Source organism: Capsicum annuum, chromosome 5 (assembly GCF_002878395.1).
Source record: "Capsicum annuum cultivar UCD-10X-F1 chromosome 5, UCD10Xv1.1, whole genome shotgun sequence".
Lineage (NCBI taxonomy): Eukaryota > Viridiplantae > Streptophyta > Magnoliopsida > Solanales > Solanaceae > Capsicum > Capsicum annuum.
In genome coordinates, this window is record NC_061115.1 from 215,572,032 (window position 1) to 215,591,386 (window position 19,355).

General features: G+C 32.6%; 2 protein-coding genes across 2 annotated transcripts; both read right to left on the reverse strand.

The window, feature by feature from the left end:
* Window positions 1-1,023: 1,023 nt before the first annotated feature.
* On the reverse strand, window positions 1,024-7,612 carry LOC107853724 (glutamate decarboxylase). The gene is made up of 7 exons (XM_016698704.2): window positions 7,379-7,612; window positions 6,446-6,650; window positions 5,406-5,606; window positions 4,301-4,515; window positions 2,764-3,017; window positions 1,797-1,849; window positions 1,024-1,685 (listed from the first exon to the last, which is right to left on the reverse strand). The coding sequence occupies exons 1-7, from the start codon at window positions 7,462-7,464 to the stop codon at window positions 1,209-1,211; spliced, it is 1,491 nt and encodes a 496-aa protein (XP_016554190.1). The 5' UTR covers window positions 7,465-7,612; the 3' UTR covers window positions 1,024-1,208.
* A 3,855-nt stretch (window positions 7,613-11,467) lies between these two features.
* LOC107853722 (UTP--glucose-1-phosphate uridylyltransferase) lies at window positions 11,468-18,619 on the reverse strand. The gene is made up of 21 exons (XM_016698703.2): window positions 18,446-18,619; window positions 17,822-17,869; window positions 17,461-17,552; window positions 17,069-17,159; window positions 16,014-16,074; window positions 15,857-15,934; window positions 15,708-15,758; window positions 15,524-15,597; window positions 14,862-14,934; window positions 14,703-14,760; window positions 14,515-14,561; window positions 14,359-14,424; window positions 13,747-13,779; window positions 13,271-13,323; window positions 13,095-13,170; window positions 12,959-13,015; window positions 12,749-12,832; window positions 12,556-12,657; window positions 12,361-12,465; window positions 12,156-12,227; window positions 11,468-11,721 (listed from the first exon to the last, which is right to left on the reverse strand). The coding sequence occupies exons 1-21, from the start codon at window positions 18,511-18,513 to the stop codon at window positions 11,695-11,697; spliced, it is 1,416 nt and encodes a 471-aa protein (XP_016554189.1). The 5' UTR covers window positions 18,514-18,619; the 3' UTR covers window positions 11,468-11,694.
* Between the last annotated feature and the right edge of the window lie 736 nt (window positions 18,620-19,355).

Consider the following 19,355-nt stretch of genomic DNA (forward strand, 5'->3'; position numbering starts at 1 on the left):
ACACAAACATATCAATATGCATGGATTGTATTAGGATGATTGGAAAAATTTAGTTGGGAGTGTTGTTTTTAGAAATGAAATTTGCAATGCTTGAATTTAGAGCCAATCGAGCTTTAATACCGATACTATATATGAAATGAAAAATAAAAAAATATTACGTAATATTGTATGCACACTTTGTTTTACGTTGTTTATCATAGTTTGACTCAATTAAAAAAAAATTAAAAATAAATTTTATGATCTAAAATACCCCATGGTATTTATATTACTATATGCATCATTTATTTTTATTAATACTAAGAGATGTCAATGGAAAAACACTACTTATATAGGCCGCGAATAATTATTCGATTTATGATTTCAAATGTGTATTCAAATTTTGTATTATGATTGATTAAATGATTAAGACTATTATTTGTAATATTTGAATGAATAGAATTACCTTTATTTAAGAATAATAATTAAAATTTAAGAAATATTTAATCAATCTACTATTATATGAACAAAATATTTTTAAAAATTATATGGTGATTGATAGCTAATGGTGGTGGTTGAAGGTCTTAGTTAGGATGGTATTGGCTATGGTGGTGTGGCGGGAGTATCTAATGGTGATTATTAATACTGATTGATAAAGATAGTTGATGGTGATGATCGATAAATGATTTATAATAGTGATAGCTTAGCGGTAGTGAATGATTAAGGTGATTGATGATGTATGATGGTGATTGATGGTGATAATTACCGATAGTAATTGGTGATCACAGTCATTGTTATAAATAGTTGCTAGTAGTAATGGATGATCAATTATAGTGACCGACAATAGTGGTAGTTCTGTCTATGAATAATAAAAGTGGATGATAATAATTGATAATAGTAGAATACGTAGATGATAATCACTAATAGAAGTGACTAACAGTCATTATATAGTAATAACTAATTATAACAAATTCAATATATTCATACTTGAAATTATTTTTAAAACTCAAAAACTTCGAATCCTCATTAAATGTAAAAGAAAAGCAATTCTAGAAATAACACATCAGAATTTTTCTTTAATTTTTTCCCAAAAGGTTACACCAAAAGAAGTCCAAACAACTCCCATTGGACCTTCAAAATACCTTAGTACTAAAACAACACACAAAATTTAAAAAAAAATAATTAACAACTCAATGAACAATCTAATTCTTCTTAATTAAACTCTTTTTTTTTTAACAAATTACATTTTTGGTTTTCTTTTTATCAGCAACAAATTTCTTCCATATATTGGTGATTTCCAATTGCACTTCCATTGCTGTTTTCTTTTGCACACCTTCACGCTCCTCGGTCGCCGCGGCTAACTTAGCCGAGACCCTAGCCGGGAGAGCGTCTATATCATTAAGGACTTTTACAATGTCATTCACGAGCCTCTCAGCCAATGTCCGGGAAAAGTCTTCCCGGATCACAACTCTGAGTACGGTCATGTGCTCAGCATTGGGTGGCATCGTGTAAGCTGGCACGATCCACCCAAACCTTCTAAGGTGATCTGAAATCTCGAATTCATTGTGTCTACTATTGTCTTTTAGTGAGAATGCTACCAATGGGACACCAATTTCTTTGGAAACTATGTTGAATTTTCCTGTCTTTTCAAGTCCTTCTCTTAGTACCCTTGCATTTTCTTCACAATTCTCCATAACATTCTTGTATCCCTAGTTAATAACATATAATTCATAATGATAATTGTAGTTAATTAGAATAATATCTTGATGTTAAAAACATAAAAAAAAAATTATGATTATTGTTCATAATATTGAGCTTACCTCATAACCTAAGCGAATAAGTTGATAATATTGTGCAATTACTTGGCTAGAACCTGCGAGTCAAGAGAAAATCAAGAGTTTAACTTTTATATACGGACGAAGAACTCCTATGCTATCAATTTGTAAATAAATAAATAAATAATGATAATTTCGAGTAAAGGGTAATTAAGTAACGTAGTAAAATATATGAAGTATCATAACTGTGACGTATATATATGACTCCCTTCAATTTTATTAAAATATACAATTTTTAGTTCTTTTATGTAAACAACATGTTATATTTAAACTATTTCAGAAACTTCAAATTTAGAGCAAAAGTACAAGTTAATTTAAGATAATACATGACAATAAAATAGTGGAACGGTTAATAATTTTGGAAATTTATGAAGATTCATATATAAAATGGGATCCAAACTGCAAATTTCAATTGCATCTAAAGGTTAAATGTGCTTTAATATAGAATATCATAAGGACTAAAAGTAGAATTTATTAATAACGAAGGAATAAAAAATGATATTAACCCTTGAATAAAAAGGTATATAGCATCAGATTTCTCTAAAACAGTCATTTTTTATGACAATATTTTATTATAACAATCATATTTTTTGTGGAATTGTTTTTTCAAGTTATTTTATATTTTTTTGAAACCAACAACCTCTATCACGGTCTTTGCTCCGTTCGTGTGAGTGCTTTGTGGTAACTTGCACACTGTGCAATAACTCGTAAAATCACACAGAAGATGTAAACCACACTACGCAAACCCCATGCGGTGAGCTCATGGTTGAGCGGCATATGGAGGCTAAATTCGACCGCGTCTCCTACATGAGAGACCCACCTCCCCACCACTCGACCATGCCGACGGGGCATGTTATGTTATATTACTGTAATATATTCATGATCTTTAAGCTTTTTTATGATATGAATTGAGAATATTTTCATAAAGATCAACATAATTTAATTTAATTACCTTTAGAGAAGTTAAGAGTGAAAGTAGGTTGATCAGCACCAAGATAATTGATGTGGAAAATAAGTTCTTCAGGCAAATCTTCTTTGTTTCTCCAAATAACCCAACCAATACCAGCATAAACAAGACCATATTTATGACCACTTACATTAATACTTTTCACTAATGGTAATCTAAAATCCCATTCAATTTCTGGATAAATAAATGGGGCAATGAATCCACCACTTGCTGCATCAACATGAATTGGTGTGTCCCACCTGTTAAATTAAACAATTATCAAGTACTTAGTCCTAATGAATTAGTCATGAAAAACAACAATAGCATACTCGGTGAAATTTCAGAAGTAGGATCTGGAGAGAGATCTAAGTTGAAAATATTGATGTTCCTACACCCGTTAAATTCGACGCAGAATAGGTATAATTATATAAGAGATGTATAAAAATTGGTATAAGATGGAATAAAGCACCCGTGAAATCAAAAAGATAGATGAGTTCTTTGATTTTCATGCGAAATCTTAAAGTTTTGGGTATCAATATATGTGTTTGAACTTCCGGAACACCCATGATTCCTAAATTCTGGATCCGTCACTAGGAGAAAGTAGGATATACGCAGACATTACTGCAGTTTTTGTGAAGTAGAGAGATTGTTTTAGATAGACCCTTAGACTCAAAAACTTGTCATGAGCATGAATGTAAAAATATGTGCTATTATATGAAGAGTTTTAAGTTATATAAACTAGTCATGAGCATGACTTTAAAAATATGTGCAATTATATGAAGAGTTTTAAGTTATATACCTAGTTACTATAAATAACTATTTACACTATCAGATCATCCACTATATATTTATATATGGTATTTATAATCTTAAAAATATAGCTTTATCCACTAGGAGATACTTATTTGTTTTCTAGAACTAAATGAATTTCGTGCAATTCAAGATTTCAACCCTATGAATTTAAATTTGAAATTCTATCACAATCTATTTGATTCACTGAGTTCAAAATCTATTGTGCATACTTATTAGAATTCGAATCAAAGTTATTGAGTTTAAATGGATAATATAACTTTTAGCTACTACATCTGCCTCGAACTATAATAAATGGTACGTATATGTCCGGGTGTGTGCCCGAGGTCCGAGTGTATCTTGGACCGAAAATCGATCTGAGCATGCCAGGCCGGCTGTGGAGTGGGAGAGTGTGGGCCGTTGGGGTCGACGGGGCCGTTTGGATGGTCAAACGGGTGAAACGGCGCGAACTGGCCATTTTCTGTCCAAATCAGTGTGCGACCGCCCATGGTTCCGGGGGTGTGCCCGGTGCCCGGGCGTGTTTTGGACCGAAAATCGACCGGGGCGTGTCAAGGCCGGCTGTTGAGTAGGGGAGTGAGGGCCGTTGGGGTCGGCGGGGCCATTTGGGTTGTCAAACGGCGCGAACTGGCTGTTTTCAGGCCAAATCGGTGTGCGGCCGTAAGTCTATCTGAACTTTCTTCATCAAAAAATTACTTATATACGATATTAGAACATAGAAGATTAGATGATTTACCCAGTTTCATTATTCTTCTCAACCAAGAGATCATTCAAACGTTTAACATCTTCAAATTCTCCATTAAGTGTTGAACCCAAAATAGCAGCTACACAAATAGTATTTTCATCAACCATTTCCACAGCTTTCTCAGGGTCCATCACATAATATCCATCCTCTAATTTCACTTCTTTTAATTCTACTTCAAAATACCTTGCAAATTTCTCCCAACATACCTATAAAATTAATAATTATTATGAGTTATATACACTAAAAACATAAAAAAAAATAATAAAAAAAATGTATATATTATCAGTGCAATTTTTAGCCAGTTATTTAGATATGAGGTGTGCATAAACTGACTCAATTAAACATGATATTTTTAAAAGCTAAGATAACGTGGGAGATCATGTATAGTCGATGATATAATTATTACAAGTTACTTAACATGGTGGTGTATCGAAACTATATATTATTAATAACATAAATATATATATATATCTTAATTTATCACATTTACACAAATCCTCACTCTTAAAAGTAATTACAAAATTCTCAACTAATTATGTATCTTCGTTGGATATATTGGGAGCTAATTATGTATCACAACAGACCCCCAAAAAAAAAAATATGTCGGAAAGTAATTATGTATCTTTACAAGAAAAAATGTATCTTCGTTGAATGTATTATCAAAAAAAATATATCGGGAGCTAATTATGCATCTTTACAAAGGAAAAAAAATGTATATTCATTGGATGTATTATGTGTCTCGCCAAACCCAAAATCAGAAAAAAAAATGTATCGAAGCTAATTATGTATCTTTACAAAAGATAAAATATATCTTCATTGGATGTATCAGGGAGTCAATTATGTATCTCGACAGAGCGAAAATCGATATTTTTAGTAATTATGCAAAGTGTTGGGAAGTGTATCTTCATTGAATGTATCTGGAGCTAATTATGTATCTCAACAAATCCAAAATCGAGATTTCGGTAATTATGCAAAATATTGAAATATTCTGTAATTAAACTCCGAACTGGCGGAATTATGTTGTTTGCACTTATTTTTCACCGATTTCAACCCAAAAAAAAAAATAGAAAAAAAGTGGGGGGTGGGGGGCACATACCTGGACATTGGCCCCAGTAACAATATTGGGTTTGTCATGGGGTTTCCCTTGGGCCTTCATTTTGTTTTGCCATTTTCTCTTAAAGGCTAATCCAGCAAGCATAATGGCTTCTGAGGATCCAACTGTTCCAACACCAACAGCCGCTTCACCCTCACCCAGTGGTGCATTAAACAAATGTGCTATCATGTTTACACATCTATTCTGTATTTTAATAATAAAAAAAAATGAAAAATTAATAATAATGTGGTAGTCAAGGTAGCAGATATTCGATGAAATAATCGAGATGTGTGTGTAGATTGACTCAATCAAATACAAGAAAAAACAATATGAGAGATGATCTCATCACATATACTCGGTAAAATAACTGACTTGTGTACAAACTGGCCTAATAATACTGTGTGAGGTAGAAATAATTGAAATGCACACAAATCGACTTGATCAAATACAATATCTTGAAACAAAACAAAAAATTGTGCGAGGTAGATATATAATGAAATAATTTATAAGGTGTACATAAATTGACCTGATCAAACACAAGTACTTTGATTAAGACAATGTGGAAGATCACATATAGTCGATGAAATAATCAACGTGAGTACAAACTCACTAGATCAAACACAATATTCTGAGTGTGGGGGCACAAAATAATCGTGAAAGGTAGATGCTAGATGAAATAATTCATGATGAATGCCCAAATTAACTAGATCAAACACAATATTTTGAATTTTGAAGTAGATATTTAATGAATAATTTTTAATGCGTGCATAAATTGACTTGATCAAACACAGGTACTTTGAAAAGACAATGTGGGAGGATCACATATAGTCGATGAAATAATCAACATGAGCACAAACTGACTAGATCAAACACAATATTCTGGGTGCGGGGGAGCACAAAATGATCGTGAAAGATAGATGCTCGATGAAATAATTCATGAGGCATTCTCAAATTGACTCGATCAAACACAATATTTTGAAATAGCAACGTGAGAAATCACATACATATAGTCAATAAAATAATTGATGTGTGTACAAGCTGACCTGAAGCTCAGTGGTGACAGGATATTCATCCATGTCAACATAGTTCTTGTTAATTGAATCCATAATTAGCTTATCACACTCTGGTTCCATCCATGTTGTCACAAATGATGCTAAATTTAACCTTGGATTTCCATCCAACATTAATTCATCATTTATTATTTGATATGCTGCATCCTTTGGTATTGAATTATCTGGTATCTTAAACCTAATAAAAATAATAATAATTATAAATAAATTAGCAAAAAATAATTGAGTTTTAAACATTTTCAAGAATATCTTAAATTACAATAAAAGAAATGATTGTTGAATCAGTGACGAAACTAAGAATTCCTCTATAAATGTTCATGATCTTCCCACGATTAGTTGACTAAAAGGATCTGAAATTCACACAAATTGCACAAGCAATAGATCTGAGTGAAATTTTGAGAAAAGTTGCTCCTTGAAGAACACAATATAATAAGACATGTTTGGAGGGTCGAACAATCGAGGGAGGGAAGGGTAGGGGTGGATTATTGTCATCGTTAGCCATGGATTGGGAAAATAAAGATAAAGTCATTTATAATAATATAATCTCGAGTTAATAACTAAAGTTATCGAGTCTTATGAGAATTTTGTTAAAGATGTTCGAGATTTAAAGGTATATATATAAATATATATATATATATATGAAGCTAGCAAACCTAGTAATACTGGAGAAAGCATGCATGTCACTAAAACAAGAAGCCACTTGTCTGATTGAAAAAAAGAAAATCTAACTTTTAACATTCAAGATTAGGTAAATGTACGTATACTAAGATACAATATCAAAAAGAAAAAAGTGACGAATAGCTAATTCTTTACACCAAAAAACAAGTAATACTAGTATATAAATATACATGTATATATCTATATAGTCATAATATGATAAAAAAAATATTGCACAATAAAATTTACCGAGGGAGAGAAACTCTGACATAACGCGAAGCAAAGGTGGAATGGACGGAGAGATCAAACTCCGAGGCGGCCTTAGATAGAACCATGGTAGCGATGCACGGTGGAGGACGGAGGCGAGAGAAAGAGAGAGAGTGTTTTTTTTTTTTTTTTTTTTTTTTTTTTTTTAGAAGGAGCAAAATGGAGAGAATTAATTTCTTAAATGATAGTTAAGAAGTTGTCATTTATAAACAAAAAAATAAAGATAATGGAAAGGATATGCATATTTATAGGAATTTATTATTATTTTTAAAGGGGTAGAGAGACTTTAGTAAAATAGTGAAGAATGGTGTAGCAATTTACTAGTGAAGTAGCATGAGATTCTCTCTACATGTATTTATTTTGGTTTATTATTTAAGTTAAAAAATTTATTTGCTTTAAAAAAAAAAAAAACTTGTACCTTCTTTTTCTTTCTCTATGATTTTAAATAGTTCCATATACATAATTTAGGTCAATAAATTATTTTTATTCAAAATTTATATTTATTTTCCTAGTAATAAAATATTTAATTGTATATACCTTTTTCCTCTTATGAACAGTGGTGTGGTGCTTCGATACCCGTTAAATTCAACGCAAATTAAGTATAATTATCTGAGAAATATATAAAATTGGTATAAGAGTCATCAAAAGTACCCAAAAAATTAAGAATATAGTCAGATGCTTTGATTCCGAGTGAAACCTTAAAACTTTGGACGTCAATATGTGTTCGAACCTCACAGGCGAACCTTTAAACCTTAAAGAGCTATTTAACTATATTTCTAGGGTTGTATAATCGATTTTCTCACAATAAGGTGATTTTTAAAAGTCGACACGTTCTTCAAATTTTTTTACCATGAAATAATTTACGCATTTCTCTGATTTCACAAGGCGTTTATTAACTTCTATCGACTTAATACTGCTATAATATTTTTCTCTTTGCTTAATTTGAACCCTAACCTTCGTAATTTATATATATTTTTGTATTATTTTTATCTATCTTCTGATAAAAGAGCTATTTAACTATATTTCTAGAGTTGTATAATCGATTTTCTCACAATATAGTGATTTTAAAAGTCAACACGTTCTTCAAATTTTTTTACCATGAAATAATTTATGTCGTGCGCTAATTTAACAACGTATTTATTAACTTTCATCGAGTTAATACTACTAATAATATTTCAATCTTTGCTTAATGTAAATCCTAATGTCCATAATATATATTTTAATTAAGTGCTGGACCACTCACTTGAATACTCTTAACACGTTCTTCATAATGCTTTTGAAAAATATACAATTAAATAAATTAAATTTATCTAGTTTGGTCCAATAACTTGCTTGAACAATTTTATATACTGACTTTCATTATTACCAACCATTTTAAATTTTGACATTACCTATTCAAACGTTTAAATTAATTACAACCACGTAGAGGCATGTAAAAATAATTATAATTAATCAAGTACTAGAAGCAATTGATCCAACCAATGAAAATTAATATTGGACTTTTATTGGTAGGAAGCTTCGTAATTTAACGTAAATTAGTAGTTCTCTACTCATTATTAAAAAACAGAGAGTATTTTTACTAACTTGCCATTAATAAATACTTTCATCAAAAATGTAATTTTTTAGTACTGTATTTTCTTAATTTTGTAAAATTTTCTTTATTTAAAGAAGGATAAAACTAGAAGAACATAATTAATATATTTGTAATTATCTATAACAATATTTATTTAAGAACAAAATAAAAAATGTTAAACAACCAATTATTTAGAAACGAAGGAAATAAAAGTCAACTTAAGTTCTTTATGATTTGGAGTACCAAACGAAAATAGTAATTAGTTTGAACGATTCATGATAAATGAAATAATGTATAGACACGCAACTTTGTTATTACATATATGTCATGTTAAGGTCGAGTCAAAATATTTTATTTTCCACAGAATATTCTTCAATTAATTATTAGATACATTATAATCCAACTACTAATCACTCAACAAGATAATGCAGACTTATTCTCGAAAGTTTTTGGCAGTTGAAGTTAAAAGTTTTAAAAATTTAATACCACTAACCTAATGAGAAGTTTGATTTCTCGTATCATCATTCAATTAATAATAATTATAATCATAAAAAATTATTTAGTTTATTGAAGAAAATCAAAATCAACAAAAAAGAAATTTTTCAATAATAACTTAATTGAGTAACCATCTGAGAAATCGACTTATATTTATATACCGTGTAAACTAACTTGGGATCTCCATTAATCTTGAGCTAATTTTTCTAATGATTTTGAAATATTAAAGATAAAAAGGCTTGCATCCGGAGTATTGTTTAATAAGAAGTTGTCACCAAAATTTAAAGGTAAGTTTGATAAAGTAGTGGTTTGACCAAATATGTTGTATGCAATGGTGTATCGATCAGCCAAGAACTCTCAGGTTCAGAAGAGGAAAATTGCAGTGGATGTATGGACATACTAGGAAAGATAGGATTAGAAATAAAAATATTCAGGACAAGGTAGGAATGACCTCGGTGGAGGACAAGATGCGGGAATGAGACTGAGATGGTTCGGGCGTGTGAAGAAAAGATGCACAAATGTCCCAGTGCGAAGGTGTGAGAGGTTGACTATGGATGATTGAAAAAGAGGTACAGATGGACCAAAGAAATATTAGAGAAAGATGATTAAATAAGACATGAGCAATTATAGCTTACTGAAGATATGATTTTAGATAAGAGGTTGTGGAGAACATGTATTAGAGTAGAAGGTTCGTAGATAGTTGTCTTGCTTATCCTTCCCTTCTGGAAGTCGTAGCACTTCTTGTCCTTCAATCTCTACTATACTATTTTTTTTCTCTTGTATTTTGATAATCGCAATATTTTAATATTTTGTAATCAGTGTTTCGTTTCTATAGAATGCTTCGCAGAGTATTTTGCCATGATTTCTTCACTTTTGTTATTTTCTTTTTTATTTGTTTTTATGTGCTTTACCTTGAACCGAGAGTCTACATACCGAAAATAACTTCTTTGCCTCCCAAAATAGGTATAAGGTATATCTACACTCTACCCTCCTCATACCTCACTCGAGGTAATATACTGAATATGTTATTGTTAAAGGTGAACTTAAAATTTTTAACTGAGTACTTTATTCGTTCTAATATATGTGACACAATTATAAAAATTTCTATGCATAATTTTTCTTCAAATGAAAAGTACTTAGATTTAGACGAAATTGCAATTTTTTTTTAATTTGAACTCCCAAGGAAATCCACAACCTTTGTCCGGGTGAGCACTCCGTGATGAATACTTTGTCGTAATCTGCTCATTGTGCAATATATCGCAAATCACACAAGAAATGTACACTGTACTAGGCAAGATCCATACAATGAGCTCATTACTGAGCGACAAAAGGAAATTGAATTCGATCTCAGATCTCCCACAGAGGAGACCCACCTCCCAATCACTCAACCACACACCTTTCGGCAAAAATTTGCAATGATGCACCAGCTATTTGTGAATAAAAAGTAGAAAACAAAAGCGAAAATGGCATTTTCCAAGGATTATAGTTGGGTCTTATTGATTGCATACTTTCATCAAAAGTCATGCATTAAGGATAATTCAATCAATTCACACTAGATAGTTGTACAAAGATTGTTTAGGTTCATAAGTATAGCGTGATGTGACACCACTTAAGGATGTGAGTCTGCTTCTCTCGTAATCAAAGGTTTTAGATTCAAACTTTGAGTATAGAAAAATCCTTCATAGGGAGCGATTGTCTCAAATGAAACCTATGTGGCGTAAATTCAAATTAATCGAATCTAATAAGGATAAACGGACACTGAACCCCATATATTCAGCTTAAGCCCTGTACGTGCTTAAAGCATGCTAAGAAATAAGACATAGACCTAATACATTTCAAACCCAATATATTAAATGGGAGTGATAGAATTTCGAATTTGAACTCATAAAATTCAAATTTTAGCTCCGCTTTTCCAAAGACAATCTCAAGAGAGAGGGGTGTTTTTCTTTTCTTTTTTTGTGGGGGCCAAAAAAGAAGAAAATCTTGAAAATATAGTGACATGATTCAAGAACAAAATTGAAGTAACTTGTTTAAGAAAGATATCAACTCATTGATTATGAATTCTACACATTAATTTTCCGTGAAGAAACAAACAAACTATAGAAAAAAATGAACTGCAACCAAAAATTCATTTATTTTCCTTAATGTGACAATCCTCCATATACTGCAAACAAAAATTACTCTTTGCTTCTGTTGAAACATACTATGTTGTTTAACACCAGCAACTCTCCTATATGTCCGCAGGACCATTGACATCCTGGAAATCATTGTAATACACTTAGTAAGCGTTTGGACTTGAATCGAGCGATATTTTTTTTAAAAAAAGTAGTAATTGACGTTAAGTTGAAAAAGGATATCTGGATGTTGAAGTTTTGTTTGGACCTATACATCTCCTTAACCCGAAATGGCTTGGGAGAGGAAAGGTTCCTTTTTATAGTCCGGTGGAGATGGGGAGGGGCCCGTAAGCTCAGAGGACTAGCGCACGTGGCTATGAACCACAGTGTCGAGGATTTGAATCCCTCTTCACCCACAACTGGCCTCAAAAGGGAAGGGGATTTTTTCTTTTAACTTGAAAAAATGGTATTTGGACACACTAAGTTTGGAGTGAAAAATTGACACAATGTATAACTCGATTGAAAGCAATATCAACTAAATCGAAAAGCTTGCGTGCATTTAGAGCCATGGAATTACCTTATTTGCAATGACAGCTCCATCTGGAATTTCTAACTTCTCTCCGGATTTAGCATTGATAGTCACGTTCCCCTAAAAGGTATGAAAACAGAAAAGAAAATTAGAAACGATTAAATCAAAATGAAAATGCCATGAACTAACGGATCTGAACATCGTCTAAGAACACGTAAGGTCAAGGTAGATGGAAACAAACTTTATCAATTACCTTCAGAGTAATGCCAGCTCCAAAATATACATCACCAGTAACCTTCAAGCTATCCAGCTCAATAATGCTGGGAATCGAATTAAAACGACTTAAGAAGCTAGCAACCTGAAAAGATAAGTAGACTAATTAGCTTGCATTCAACAAAAGATCGATGAATCTACCAAGTTAAATCTAATTTTAGGAAGTAATCTCAACCTTCTTGAATTCAGGCCCCAACTCAATAGAAGGGTTAGAAGGATTAGCCCTGGCTGGATTGCGAATGACATAGCCATCATCAGTCAAGGTGTAAAGATCAGACTGTAAAAATTACACAGGTGAGTTAACATACTAAAGAACATTCATTAAAAGGGCAAGAATTTTGTTAATCGTGACAAACACAGAAATGAACCTGGACAAGAAGTAGATCTGAAGATGCTTTCACTGGAAGGAAACGAGATCGAGGAACATTAGCTCCAATAGCCCGATCAAAGAACTGGTAAAAAAAAGAAGGAAGGTAATGCTTAGCCTAAATTCATCAGAAAGAGGAATCAGCATGACATAAATATCAAGAAAGGGATGGCATTAGTGACTTAAAGGCATAAGGTTAAGGTTTCAGTACCCTAATGGCAGCACCAGCAGCAGTTTCAAGTTGAAGAACCTTAGTCCCGTCTACTTCCTGCAAATGAAATTAGCCACATCGTGATTACCAAGTAAGGAAATATTGAACTTCAGCCTCAACCAGCAGAAAGTGATACCTTGGGGTTTGGAATTATCTCCATCTTGAGTGCATCAGCTTCTACAAGTCTCTTAACAGCTTTTAGATTCACCCACCTGTTTGTACAGTCAAGGGGGTTCAATCAGTGCACGTTACAAAGGAAAAGGAAGTAAAAGCATAAAGCTTAGAGTAGGCCAAAAACTCGTCTCAACTTACAAGTTGTTGGTGTTAAAAATCTTGAACTTTTCTATTGACTTAAATTCATTGACCTGTATCAAACAAGTTTCTTATACATCAGATGTGCCACCTCCGAGATGGAATAGAAAGAATCATGTACACAGTATGTTTTAAAGGAAACCCGGAATTGGATACGACTACAAGAAAAATGTGCACTCAGACTAATCTTTGTTTGAATAATAGCAGCAAATACTAACCTAGGAACATTGAGCAGCTCACAACTTCAGCATTTACATATAAAATACATGCAACAGAATACGCTATTTCATTTGAAAGAAACAACTTGATGGAAAGGTATTACAGAGGAAACTGGATTGTTCAGGTAACTTGAGCTTTCCAATTAGATAACTTGAGTGAAAAGCATGTTTTAAAACATCCGGCAATATTCATGTGCATTCATAACAGTTACTTGTGAAAAATAAGGCTATAGAAGAAATAGAAGAGGCATGACTCACATGTTGATCAGGAACTTGAGCTATTTCCAAAAGCTGCACCACCACAAAAAACAGAAGATAAGACAGTCGTGTGGAAGCAACTCATAAATTGATAGCTTTAATGTAGCAAAACAGTTACCCTAAGCTCTCACAGAAAAAATAGAACCAAAAAAGACTGACATCACACTTGAAGTATGAGCTTATCTAGGTGCAACTCAAACTGATATGTGTTCATCTGCTATTGCTAGCTACGTGTCAAGACTAAATTAGACTGAATTCTGGATAGAGGTGGAAAAATGAGCAAATAGGTGCTAGCAGGTGTGGAAACAGCCAAGACCAGGACTCGAATCTGTTAAATTTTCTTCTATTTTCTCCCGGACCGACTTGTTTTTTCAGATTAAAATCCTTCCAAAGGGAAAATGAAGCATGTCCAAATATCTTCCGTTAGGTTCCTGTTGCTAGCAGCCTGTAGTATTCCAGGTTCCCTGGCAATACTCCAGCAACAAGGGAGGCAATACTATAGCAAAAAACATCCACATCTACAACTTTTTATGGGAAAGGAACATATGACTACGCCAGCAACTACTTATGAGCCTTGAGAAAAAAAGCTAAACCATGCGGTAGACCACATACTTGTACTTTTCCGTCGTATGAAATTAGGGTGCCACCTTTGACATCAGCTAATGTTTTTGGTGTCACCTGCAATAGTTGTCAAGATTTAATACTACAGAAACTAGAAACAGTTGTTACCTACCAAAACACAGCCTTGAAAGGCATTACAGTCATTACCTCCATGCAGTACTCGTTATTGTTCTGGACCAAATGATTTAGGATTTCTGAAATGTCGAGTAAAGGAAACTAAATTGCACTTTGCGGTGATTGAGAAAAAATTATCACTATTGGAAGCATTTTATGATTGAGATATTAATAAATGAACTCAGGCTCTCAAACACATTGAACAATCATAGCAAGGATACTCAAATCAACCACAGCGCCCAAGTTATCTGAATTGGCAACAAAGACATATTCCTTTCCCTGTTTCAGATTGAAAAAGAAAATTAGCCATTGTTATACAAACAGAAAATATAGAAAAGACCAGCCCAATGCAAAGAAGCAGTAGCATGAAGAGCCAGAACCTTTGCTAAAAGGGCATCAAGCTTGCCACTATTCATCAAAGAAGGAAAAACGTCACCATGACCTGGGGGGTTCCTGTACATGTGAACACTGCATTAGCTGCAAAACCAACAAATAAAAGGGAGTACAAGAACAGGACCAGATGATCAGAACCAATGTGCAATCTGCTCCAGTTGAAAAGCAGTATGAAGAATTAAGAATTTGATAATCTTAGCCTATATTTGAAATGGATTGTTCTATGAAGAATGATTTATGTCAAAGAAAATCCAAATGAATCAGCATTTGCAGTTTTGCACTCTCGTTCTTGTAAAAGAAAACACAGTAGTATAATTGGCCACAAAGACAACACGAGTTCAGTTTGTTTTTTTTTAATTCTAGCAACTACAAGAACAAGTGTAGATACAGCTCAAAGAGAGGAAAACTTCATCATCAGTTACAGGTTTAACTAAAGTAACCAGAAAAGAGCATGCAAATTTATAACTTAAGGAAGTACAACATAGATTAACTGAATCATCACTGAAAAGATGATGATTAAGATGCAGATTTGTCGTTATAATTCAGTACAACACCCCCAAAAGAATTTTTTTGTAAATGTTTTAAATGGTGAGTTGATTCAAATTTTTAATCATAACCACAAAGTCCACACAGTAAACAGTTAAAATACCATCCATCTTTGCCAGCATTGCCTTTGCAAGGAAGTGGAGCAAAGTCTTCAATAACCAGACGAGGATACTGGCTCTACAAAAATTCAAAGATGAAAGAATAAGCAAACCTATTCAAATCCAAATATTTGGGTGAAAAAACAAGCTAGCCAATGCTTGATAACATTGATGTTAAGGCCCACTAACCTGATTGAATGTGTGAATCTCAATGTTTGAGTTTGAATATTTTTCTACAATCTACATAGAGAATGCAGAGGTAAAATCAGCAGTTGAATCAAATTCAAACACTGGAGGAAAATCACGGATTACTATGCATCACACTGATATTATTTCACCTTTGATGTATCATCATGTGTGTTGAATGAATTCATCAAGAGCAGAGGAACAGTGCATCCATACTTGGTATTGAGAGCCTACATACATCATCCATTGGTTGGTGAACATATACGAAACATCATGGTGAATTAAATTAATCAATAAAATAATAGATACCTCAATTTGTTTGACAATCAAGTCGAGGAATGTCAAACCATTGCGAACTTCAATAACTGATCTGCACGTAAGAAATACAAACTTAAGATTCTTAGAAGATACAAAGATTGATAAATAACCCAGCTAAAACTTCCATTATCCAATGAGAATGTCATTACAGAATGTGGTCAAAATTGAAAATAACTCTGACGTACTGAATAAGAGGTTCTTAACATTTCTAGACAAACTTCTCAAGAATCCAATCATCATCATATACACCACAAAGGTAAAATGTAAACTACTTGATCAGAGACATATCTAACGGTGGATACCTTCAGAGCATTGAAGGGAGGTAGTACCTCGGCTGCCAACAAAAGTAAATCTAATCTACTTATAAATTAATCATCATATTTATCCTAAGAGTCCTATCTATTTCTTGAAAATGTGTCACGGGCAGAAAAGTGGCATAGTATTGATCTTTCAGTATTATAAGTCTGCCAAATTCTATCTGGTTGCAGGCAGCATTTGAACTGTTTCACATCCAAATGATGCAAGCAGCGGTAGGAAATGTCATCAAATCAACCAAATTAGTAGTTGCTATTCACGTTTAATGACTCAAAGCATTGAAAAACTATCAAACACAGAGTAGAAAATGAAACCAATAACCAAGTTTTATCACTTTATATCCTTCACTGAAGGCAAAAGTAATAGTCTAGAAGGAAAGAAAAAAAAAAAACTGAAAGCAGGGTATCATGTGAAGGTAAAATAAAATATTACTCCTAAACAAGATTCAGAACACCATTCAGAAAGTTTCTTGGAACCTTACTGATGAATCAGTAAAATAATGTTTCTAAGAAAAAGATAGAAGATTCAGCACACTATTCTGGATCCAAGAACATTGTTCACTCTTTAGTGACATGTAATAGAACAGAAAGAAACTTGGAACAATATGAGCTGACAAACATGAGCTTACGTTCACTAGAGAAAACAAAAGTATAAGCAACATATGTATGGCATAACCCTGTTAAACATAATCTTTAGACAAAATAACAGCTACATTTGTAGCAAATACGTACTTTGGACCGGTGCACCCCATTGTCGTTCCCAAGCCTCCATTGAGCTTCAGGACAACAAGTTTATCTAAGAGCTTCTTCGTTTCCGCGGGATCTGCATAATCAAGATAGTGAAGCTTCTTCAGAAACAGTTCTAATTGGATCTGATTTTCTTAAGAAAATCATCCTCATACCAAAGGCAGATCTAGCTCCTCAGTACAGATTCAACTAGACTCATTGTGTTAGGCTCTTACCATGTATACAAATATAAAAATAGTTTTAGAAATGCTCGCACGCACACATGCACATGCACAAACAAATAAATATCAATTTATATACACATCCGCCACTAGTTCACACTCCTCAATAGAGTAGCAAATTAATTCAAGAAAAGCAATTTGGCAAAATCATATTACCTTCGGAGAGAGGTGCTAAGTTGTCATAAGGCACCACCACATCATCAGTTGGCGTCTGGATCTTACTCCACTCGACATGTTGTGCCTCACCACTACAATTCAAATGTCACAATAGATCATGAGTGATCTTCTCTTGTTTAAGTTTCGCTTGCTAAAAACTACCCTTGTCCATCAAAACTTATACGATATTCGAGATAATCAAAATCAATAGACACTAATACATTACTACCTTAAATCACCTAACACTATCACAAATCTACTTAAGAAATTGAGCATTAGATTAACCACATTCTAAAGCTCAGTAAATTAAAATGAGTAGTACTATAATAATCAGTAATCAGAGAATTTACTCAAATTGTACCTTAGATAGCGAGTGACAAGGTTAAGAAATCCAGATTTCTCATTATCACTGCAAAAGAGCAAAAACAAATATCAGGTCCGGATCAGAACGAACAATTCAAAAGCAAATGACGCTATAATGCAGCAAGCAAAATCTAGCAATACCGTATTAAATGAGTAAAGGATCCAGAAATGGAGAAACTGAGATACATGAAAAATGATGCAATCATGCAGAGCACGAAAACAGAAAATCAAAAAAATTCAGCTCAATCCGGATCAAAAAATGAACAAGACAGCGATAAATCAAGACAAAATAGTAAATGCAAACTGCAATGCTGCTATCATGTATCAATTTCCTGAAAATGATAATGTCAAATCTAAGCAAAACTGCGTAAAATTCACCAAAAATAAAAAAATGCTTGATTTGACTAAGGCTAGCAACAGCAAAACTACACATATCCACACACAACACGTAATAAATCCAGATTTCTCATAATAATAACTGAAAATATAAAAAAATAAAAATAAATGAACGAGACGGCGATAAATCGAGACTAAATAGAAAATGCAAATTGCAATGCTGCTATTGTATAGCAAAACTACGTAAAATTCACCAAAAAAAAAATATAGTAATTAAAAAAATTGCCTGATTTGATTAAGAGTTGCAACAGCAGATTTGAGATTTTCGAGTTTTGCGGAATCATCAGGAGACATGGTAGAAGAAAATTTGAGTGGTTAAGTATTATGATGAAGAGAAAAGTGTGTGTGAGAGATGGGGGTGAAGAAGTGAAGAGTGGAGGAGTATTTATAGAGTGAGAGGAATGTGAATTAGTGGTAGGTAAAAAATGTGGAAATATGTGTTTAGGAAAAAAAAAAAAAAAAAGTAGTATAAAATTTTGTGGTGAAAATTGTTATTTTGACTTGTTTCGAGGAGACACTTGTAATGAGTTTGTTAGTAGAGAGTCCGAAGAGAAATTTTGAATTGTCATATACTCGTATTGGGATTTGATTATTTAGATTAAAATGGATCTTGTTATTGTTATTTTGACTTGTTTTGAGGAGACACTTGCAATAGGTTTGTTATTGAAGATTCTCGGAAGAGAAAATATGAATTGTTATATACTTATATTGAGTTTCGATTATTCAGATTAATATCAAAATTGAGATACATCGAAAATAATAATGTTAAATCAAAGTAAAACTATTCTCTGCAATTCCAATCTTCCAGAAAAAATGTTTTCTTCTATGGTTACCAGAAAAGTCACAATTTTTAACTAGTCTTGTTAATTGTTTCAAACAAAAGTCTAAAGCAGCCTATGAAATCAATGGATTATGGGTCAACAATTAAAACTGTGGCCTAAAATCTAAAACAGGAGGCAATTTTATTTGTATAAATAACATAAATACCAATCATTCTGGAAGTAATTACACTCTCTTTCATTTTTTTTAATTAATTTACTCTCTCCCAATTAATATACATAACATAGCCGACATATACATAGCATTCTGTGTATATGTTGGAATTTTTGTAATATGTTTAGGGAGGATTTTTTGTA

Bases quoted from the DNA above. Each gene is read 5' to 3' on its own strand.
- LOC107853722 (XM_016698703.2), bottom strand. From the start codon at position 18,513: ATGTCTCCTGATGATTCCGCAAAACTCGAAAATCTCAAATCTGCTGTT. The intron at 17,553-17,821 runs GTACAATTTGAG...TTTGAATTGTAG, and splicing joins CTTGTCACTCGCTATCTAAG to TGGTGAGGCACAACATGTCG. The intron at 12,833-12,958 runs GTACTGAAACCT...TTTTTTTACCAG, and splicing joins CTGCTGGTGCTGCCATTAGG to TTCTTTGATCGGGCTATTGG.
- LOC107853724 (XM_016698704.2), bottom strand. From the start codon at position 7,464: ATGGTTCTATCTAAGGCCGCCTCGGAGTTTGATCTCTCCGTCCATTCC. The intron at 3,018-4,300 runs GTAAATCATCTA...TTAATTTAACAG, and splicing joins GAGAAGAATAATGAAACTGG to GTGGGACACACCAATTCATG. The intron at 1,850-2,763 runs GTAATTAAATTA...CTTGACTCGCAG, and splicing joins CACTCTTAACTTCTCTAAAG to GTTCTAGCCAAGTAATTGCA.